The following is a 7,934-nucleotide window of genomic DNA, read 5'->3' on the forward strand; positions in this document are numbered from 1 at the left end:
AAGGCAAGGGGTGGTGGTGGTGGTGGTGGTGGTGATGGGGAGGGGGGGGAAAAGGGGAGGGCTGGGGGTGGAAGGGGTTTTGGGGGCGGCAGGTAACGGGGGGAGATGCAGCCGGGGGACATGATGCCGGGGTGGGGAGCGGCTGCTTTTCGTCTCCAGACACATGGAGTTTATTATGGACTGCGTGTTCCCGGCACGGCGGGGACGGCTGGGGCTCTCTGCCCCTTCTCGCCTCCCTCCCGGCTGCGGCAGCCGGCACGGCTCGGGGGGCCAGGATGCGGGCAGCATGCCCAGGACACCCCAAAACACCCCCAAACACCCCAAAATACCCCAAAATACCCACCCACGTGGGGCCGTGCCGTGCCCAGGGCACCGTGCCCGCTGCCAGCACCCCGCAGCTCCCTGCCCGCGGGGGCACCCAAAGGTGCCGGCGTCCCCCGTGCGCCCACCCCACAAATCCCCCCTGCCCCAAAGCCTCGCGGGGGCGACCCCTGCGGGGAGGCGTGCGGGGCACGGAGTGTAGGGGGGGGGCTGTTTGGCATGGGGATTAGCACGCTCCCAGAGCGATGGTGGTCTCTCTCCCCCCCCACACACCCGCCCACCGGACATGCAGGCAAATATTTGTGCCCAGACTTCGCAGGACGGCGAGAAGGAATTTCATTCTTGCGCCCACCTGCGGCTCGGCCGCCTGGCATTAACCCCTTCGCCGCCCCGCGGGATGGATGCAGGGGGGGGGCGAGGTGCCCTCCTGGTGCCCCCCACCCAGCCCAGCCAGCACGGGGGGCAGCCGGGGAAGGGGTGTGATGGGGCACGGGGGCAGCGGTGGCCACCGACGGGGCGAGCGTGGCCGTGTTGGTGATGGCTCGGGGCATGCCCACGGCAGTGCTGATGCTCGTGGGGGGCACTGCCCGGTTTGTCCTGGCCCCCCCTTGCTGGGCACCCCCTGTGCGGTGCCAGGCAGTGCCCGTGGGCACGGGGAAACGGGGGAAATCTGTGCCAGCCCCCCCCCCCGTGCTGTGTTATCCCATCCCGGGGCCCTTTGCAGCACCGCCAGCGTCCACGAGCGTGGGAGCGGAGCGGAGGGCACGGGGCTGTTTGCCCACGGATGTTTATTGGCAATTTGCAAATGTAAAACGGGGCCTGAGGGGGCCGAACTGCCTGGGCTGGGGGGGCACGGGGCCTGCCTGCATGCAGAGTGCTCCCTGCCTCGTCCCCCCATGCCCCCAGCCCCGTCCCCGCTGTGTCCCCGGCCCTTTCCCCCCGGCCCCGGGGCCAGCTGGGCCCTGAGCAAACGGGGGCTGTTTGCTCAGGCCGGGATTAGCCGCTCTCTTTGTTCCTTTGACTTTCTCCTCCCTTGATGCTGGGCTCTTTTATGGGGGCTTCAAAGGGGGCTTGGACCCCCCTCCCTGCCCAGGAAGCCCAGGTTTGCTTCCCACATGCCCAGCATCCTGCGGGTGCCCAGCGGGCACACCTGGGTGGCCTGGGGGGGGGCCAGCAGCTGTGCCACCCACCTGGGACCCCCACCCCGGCCACCTGGCACCTCCGGCCGCCCCTGGCACCTTGGCGGAGTGGGTGCGAACGGCCGCCCCCCGCGGTGGGATTGCCGGCACTTTGCACCCCGTAAGGAGAGGTGGGAAACTCGGCGCTGGGATCCGGCCAGCTGCACGGCCCCGAGCCCCCCCGCTGGCACCAGGGGGTCCCCCCCGCACCCCCCAGGCAGGGGCAGCAAACAGCAGCAGTGCCCCTTCCAGCAGCAAGGAACCGGGTGAAGGTGTGGCTGAAAAGAGGCATTTTGGGGGCGAAGGGACACTTTTAGGCACCTCGGGGTGCTCCGGTGTCCGCACCCCAAACCAGGAGGTGTGCGCCCAGAAGCAGCCACCACCCCATCGCCCCGATGGGTTCGTTGAGCTAATTGTGGAGGCAAGCACTGACCCCGGGGCGCTGCAGCTCCCCAGCACGCCATCACCAAGGGCTTTGCACCCAGAGAGGGACAGGGACCGGGGTGCAGTGGGGAGTGGGGTGCAGCGGGGAGCGGGGTACATCGAGGACTGGTGCAGGACCAGCAGCAGGACCGTGGCCAGCACTGGCCCAGGGGCTGAGCGTGCCAGCAGGGCGCGTTTGCAGCCCGTCACGTCCGCAGAGACGGGGCATGGCCGTGCGGGGGAAGCCCAGCGGTGCTTGACCCCGCTGCTCGCCGCTCCGCTCTCCGGCCGCCGTGCCCGAGCCGTGCAGCCAGCGCCGTCCCTGGAGCCGTGGGGCTGCCGGAGCCCATCGGGACCCCCCCCCCACGCTGCCCAAAAGGTGGGCTGCCAGGTGGGGAGGCCGAGAGGGGCAGGGGGCAGGCGGCGGGGCCGGGGTGTTTACTCTGGCTGCTGTCACCCAGCCAGGCGCTGCCGGGAACCGCGGGGACAGGGCTGGGAACGCGCGGAGCGGGGCTGGGAGCAGGCTGCTCCGAGCCAGATGTGGGGGGAAGGAGGGTGTGGGGGGGGTCCCGAACAGTGGGGGTGGGCGTGGGGGGCTGCGTGAGCACGGTGTGCATGGGGGAAACCTGAGCGTGGAACCTGATGTGTGCCGCGGGAGGTGCGCACGCACGGGGCTGCGGTGGGAGCGCACGTGGTTATGTGGGCGCCTGTGGGGATTTCACCCGGTTCTTCCCCAAAAAATCACCCTGAGGGCCAAGTCTCAGGTCCCCGTGCTCCAGCTTGTGTTGGTCACTGCATGCTGCAGGCCCACCGGGGATCTCCACCTCCCTCAGCCCCTCAGGGGGATGGAGCCCACCGCCAGGGATGGGGCCCGCAGCCAGCGAGGGGTTTTTGGGTGCCTGGCTGCTTCAGCAGGGAGCGGCACCCACCTGGGCCGACGGCCCCTTGGGCCACCACACAAAGAGAGCCACCGCCACCATCTCTCCTGCAGGTACCAGGGCCACCTTCGTCCCCAGGACGGGCCGAGCTGAGGCTCCCAACCCCGCCATCCCGGCACGGTGCGCTCAGGCTCGGGGCAGGGGGCAGGTGACGGAGCCCCGAGGGCGCCCGGGGACGCCCTTCCCGGTCCCAGAGCCAAGAGAGGAAACGGCCGGAGGCAGGAAGCCGTCCACGGGGCCCCCGGAGCATTTTTACTCGAAGGTCAGCAGCGACACAACAGGAAATCACTCTGCCTCGGCACGGCGGCCGGGCCGGAGAGCCGTGCCGTGCCGTGCCGCCCGAGGGGTGCTCCCGGCGCCCGGCCCCTCCGTCCCGGCCGCTCGCGGGGAGCCCGCACCACAGCTGCCCTCCATGGAAGGGGGACGGGAGCCGGGGAGCAGCCGCTGGCCCCAGGGTGGAAGATGCAGGGCCGAAGCCCCCAGGCGAGCATGGAGCTGAACAGTGAGTGCGGGGCGAGCGGGGGCGAGCGGGAAGGGGCAGCGCTGCGGCACCACGCCCACACGGCCCCATATATACCCCATATATACCCCATATATACCCCGGTTGGCTGCCCAGGAGCTGGGCACAGCCCTCGTGCCACCCGTTGGCAGCAAGAAAACACCACGGGGAGGGCTGGTGGCGCTGACCTGGTCCCCAAAGTGCCCGGGCGTCTTGCAGAGTCCGGCCTTGAGTGGGCTGTGCTGACACCGAGGGCTTTTGGGGACAGGTGCAGTGCTGAGGCGGGCAGGGAGCAGGGCCCCGGGTGGGTGCAGAGCAGATTTTGGAGGCCACCAGCACGGCACAGGGCACAGGGGGAACCTGGTAGAGGGGTGCCAGGGCCAGCAATGTGCTGGCAGTGCTGGGGAGGCTGCGTGGCAGGAGAGCCCTTGGCTGCAGCCAGCGGCGAGGAGCCGCCGCGTGCGGCCGGAGGCTGCAGGCAGGGATTCCCCGAAGCGCACGTGATGCCTGGAGCCGCTCCTGGCACAAACTCCCGACAGGAGGGACGGTGCTGGGAATGCAGCTCGGCTCCCTGCCTGCTTCCCAGGCTGGAGCCGAGCCTAAAAGCCAGCCCCAACACTTGTCACATCCTTCCCCCTCCTCCTGCGCAGCTGGGAACTCCCGGCTCTCCCCGGCCGGCACCGAGCGCTGGGGCAGAGCTGGGACACGGGGCCCCTCTCCCCTCCGTGGGGCAGAGCACCACGACCCCCTGGGACCCCCAAACCTCCCCCCACGGGGCAATCCGGGCCGGCAGCAGCAGCTAGGGCTGCGCAAGGGGGCCGGGTGCCCACGGGCTGCCCCCTTCTCCCCCAGGGCTGCTCCTCCTCACGTCCTTCCTCCTGCACGTCAAAGAGGGCCGTGCCAGCCCGGCGCGGCTGGTGTGTGACAGCAGGCTCATCCACAAGTACATCGGGGAGGCCAAGGACATGGAGAAGAAAGTGGTGAGGAGCCCCTCGTACCCCAAAACCCGGTGGCAGGCAGGGCTGGGCGCAGCTCTTGGCCCCTGACCGCAGCCCTGACGTCCTCTGCCCCGACAGAACCAGTGCCAAGCTCCCTCGGTGCTCAGCTGCCCCGTGGCGCTGCCCCCGGTGGATGTCAAAGTGACGCAGTGGAAAACCAAATCGGTGAGGAGGGCTGGGAGGATGGTCCTGGGGTGCCCGTGGGACTGGAGAAGGACCCCAGGGTAAGCACAGGGCACCGAAAACCCCGCACGAGGCCGTTTGGGGGAGGTGGGGGGGGCGCACCTGGTGGCACGGAGGGGCGAGGGATGGAGCGGGGACCCCCAGCCCCACCGGCAGCAGGGTCAGCGCGCTCCCTCCCTGCCTGCTCCCCAGAACCAGAGCAAGCGGCGCGAGATCCTCTGCGACCTGGTGCTGCTGGTGGACGCCGTGAGGGGGGCGCAGAGCCAGGAGAGCCAGGAGTGCTGGGCCGGGCAGCTCAATCGGCTCTACCGCCACGCCGAGGCCTTCCTCGTGCTGCTGAAGACCTGGGAGGTGAGAGCTCGCCCCCTCCCCCGGCACTGTGGGGGCAGCAGGGGGCTGAGCACGGTGACATTTGTGACCCTTCTGTCCCCTTCTCGCCCCCCCAAGGACGAGCCGTGGGAGCCGGGCTGCTCCGCAGGCTCCAAGGAGCTGAACACGGCCGTCATCTTCCTCGCCTACCAGCGGCTGCTGCAGGGCAAGCTGCGCTTCTTCTTCCACGACCTGGCCAAGGACTTGTGTGACTGAGGCCAGGGGGGCGGCAGGGACCCCCCCCGCGGGGCCTGAACTGATGGGGGAGGGCAGAAAAACCCCGCAGGACGCCGAGCTGTGCTCCGGGTGCCCAGGAGCGTGCCCCCAGGGGGTCAAACCCAGCCCTGGTCGCACTCACCTCGCTCCCACCGGACTGTGAACGCCTGGCGATTAAAGCCCTTATTTTTCTAAAGGGGCCTTCGCCTCCTCCTCTACCCCCTGAAGCCTCGGCGAGAGGAGGCGCTGGGGACGTCTCCCTGTGCCCGGCTCCCTCCCGTGGCAGCCGCCAGCTCTGCAGGAGCGAGATCAGCAGCACGGCACCCTCTGGGGCCATCCCTGTGTCCCTGTCACCCTCTGGAAGTGCTCGGGGTCCTCTGGGGGCGCACCACCCGCTCCCCATCAGCCTCACAACTCAGCCAGCCCTAGAAAACGCGTGCTGGTTTAATCAAGAACGAGCCAGGCCCGTCACGGGATGGCTCCGAAATGATGGCCAGCCCCGATGCGGCCAGATCCCTGAGCACAGCCGGGGCTGAGCCCGCCTCAGACGCACAGGAAGAGGGAGATGAGAGGAGACCGACAGCAGGCAGGGCTGCAGGGCGCCCAGCGTGGTCTCTGCTCAGCATCAGGCGCCTCTCCCCGCGCAGGAGGGGACCACAAATCCCAGGAGGCATAAAAAAAAAAACAAAAAAACAACAAAACAACAAGGTGAGGAAGGAGAACGCCTCCTCCTGCACCTGCCCGGGAAGCACAGATACCGGGGCAGGATTTGGGGTGCTGGGGCTCCTGTTTTCTCGCTGGCAGAATGTCTCTGGGAAGCCTCGAGGTGCACCCTCTCCTAGAAGGCCAGCTTCTTCATCAGCAGGTAGACGCGCGAGTCCACCTCGAAGCCGTGCAGGTTGTTGGCGTCTCCCTGCAGCCGCATCAGCAGCCCCCCGTAGGAGGCGTAAGCAGAGCTGGGGCAGGAGGAGAGGAGAGGAGAGGTGAGAAGGGGATGGGAACCCGCAGGAGCTGCGGCCCCGCACCCCGCTGCCTCCCCAAAAAGCTCCGGGCACTCACAGGCGCGTGGCTGCCTCCATGGAGGTCTCGTCGCCCTCGATGCGGTACACCTTGCCGTACATCACGTACTCAAACTGGTCCGCCCTGCAGCGGGACAGGAAAAGCTCAGAGCAGCGCCAAAACCCCAAATCCTCCTCCACATATCCCCAGGGGGACGCCCTCTCCACCCTCAGCCCCCCAGCCCCGGTACCTGGAGGGCCGGTCGTCCGTGGGGTTGTACTCGCCGTCGTCCAGCGTGCCGTCCTCGTACAGCGTGCTGGCGATCACCAGGCGGAATTTGTCACCTGCAGGGACGGGTTTGGAGGCAGGGACAGCGGTGGGTGCCCTGCGCCATGATCCGAGGGGCAGGGGGGCACACAGCCTGCGTCCCCCACCCTTCCCCGCGTCCCAGGGGCACCCAGAGGGGCTGGGGAAGGGCTGGGGGTGCTGCTGCTCATGGAAAGCTGCTTTTGGGGGATGCGGTGAGGGGTCTGGGGGGGCCAGCTGGGCTCTGGGCAGGGATGGGAGGCCCTGCAGCACCCAGATCCCCAGCACCTTGTTCGCAGCGGGGGTGTGGTCACCCCACTTAGGGTTGCCCCCCCTCCCCATGTAATGTCCCCCACCATGTAGTGCCCCCCTCTTCCCCATATAGTGTCACCCCTCCCCATACAGTGCCACCCCATAGTGTCCTGCTCCCATATAGTGCTCCCCAGTATCCTCCCCCCCATATAGTGTCCATCAGTGTCCCTCCCCACTCATATAGCGCCCCCCCAGTGTCCTCCCCCCCATATAGTACCCCCATATAGTGCTCCCCAGTGTCCTACTCCCCATACAGTGCCTCCCCATTGCCCTCCCTCCCCCCTATATAGCGCCCCCCACATAATGCCCCCCAGCGTCCCCCCCCCAACACAGTGCCCCCCCAGTGTCCTTCCCTCCCATATAGTGTCCCCCCCACCCCATATAGCACCCCCTCAGTATCCTTCCCCCCATAAAATGCCCCCCATTGCCCTCCCCCTCCCCATACAGCACCCCCCAGCCCCATCCTCTCCCCAACCCCCCCCAACACCCCCCAACCCCCTCCCACAGCCCCCCCCCACCCCCCATTACCCCCCCAATCCCCCCCATACCGAGGTCCACGGGGTAGATCTGGATGTTGACGTCCAGGATCAGGTCCATCTTGAAGGACTCGCTCTCGCAGTGCAGCCGGGACACTGCGGGCACCTCCCCATCACCACAGGCCCCGGGACCCCCCGGGACCCCCCCAGGACCCCCCCCACACCCCCGGGACCCCCCCTCCCGGTACCGGACCCCCCCCCCGGGTTTCCCGTGCCCCCCCACCTCACCCCGGTCGAACTTCTTGCCCTCGGGGTCGATGTCCTTCACGTCGAAGATGTCCTCGAACAGGATCCCGGCCATGGCGCCGCAGCTCCCGGTCCCCCCCCCCCCCCGCCGCCGCGGCTCCCCTCACCGGTCCCGGCGGTGATGGCGGCCCTTCCGCTTCCGCCCGCAGCCGGGCGGAAGTGGCTTCGGGGAGGGCAGGGTGAGCACTGCGCATGCGCGGTGGTGGCGGCCGCGCGGTCCTAGTGCCCGCCCGGCTCGTGGAGAATGGGGCCTGAGGGGTGGGGGGGGGGGTCTGGGGGGTTTTGGGGGGGTTTGGGGGGGATTTGGGGGGTGTGGGGGGGGAGGGGGCTGCAGTGGGGGGGTGCGATGGAGGGGGTGAAAGGGGGGAGTGTAATGGGGGGGTGCAGGGAGGGCTGGAATGGGGGAGCTG

At 68.8% G+C, this 7,934-nt stretch overlaps 2 protein-coding genes across 3 annotated transcripts; one reads left to right on the forward strand and one right to left on the reverse strand.

Annotated features, from left to right (window-relative positions):
* Positions 1 to 3,349: 3,349 nt before the first annotated feature.
* Positions 3,350 to 5,125, forward strand: THPO (thrombopoietin; the record flags this gene model as incomplete). The annotated part of the gene is made up of 5 exons (XM_084292149.1): positions 3,350 to 3,362; positions 4,212 to 4,339; positions 4,436 to 4,522; positions 4,733 to 4,891; positions 4,988 to 5,125. 5 exons carry the CDS (start codon positions 3,350 to 3,352, stop codon positions 5,123 to 5,125), a joined length of 525 nt encoding a protein of 174 aa, XP_084148275.1.
* A 422-nt stretch (positions 5,126 to 5,547) lies between these two features.
* On the reverse strand, positions 5,548 to 7,648 carry POLR2H (RNA polymerase II, I and III subunit H; the record flags this gene model as incomplete). Of its 2 annotated transcripts, XM_084291811.1 has the most annotated exons (5): positions 5,548 to 6,081; positions 6,185 to 6,268; positions 6,375 to 6,468; positions 7,291 to 7,374; positions 7,507 to 7,648. In XM_084291811.1, the coding sequence occupies 5 exons, from the start codon at positions 7,577 to 7,579 to the stop codon at positions 5,964 to 5,966; spliced, it is 453 nt and encodes a 150-aa protein (XP_084147937.1). In that variant the 3' UTR covers positions 5,548 to 5,963. The 2 variants fall into 2 exon arrangements, with proteins under 2 accessions (XP_084147937.1, XP_084147938.1); XM_084291812.1 differs by lacking the exon at positions 7,291 to 7,374 and having other exon boundaries at positions 7,507 to 7,579.
* Positions 7,649 to 7,934: the final 286 nt, after the last annotated feature.

The sequence above is a fragment of the Netta rufina genome, assembly GCF_964035555.1.
Source record: "Netta rufina genome assembly, chromosome: 9".
Lineage (NCBI taxonomy): Eukaryota > Metazoa > Chordata > Aves > Anseriformes > Anatidae > Netta > Netta rufina.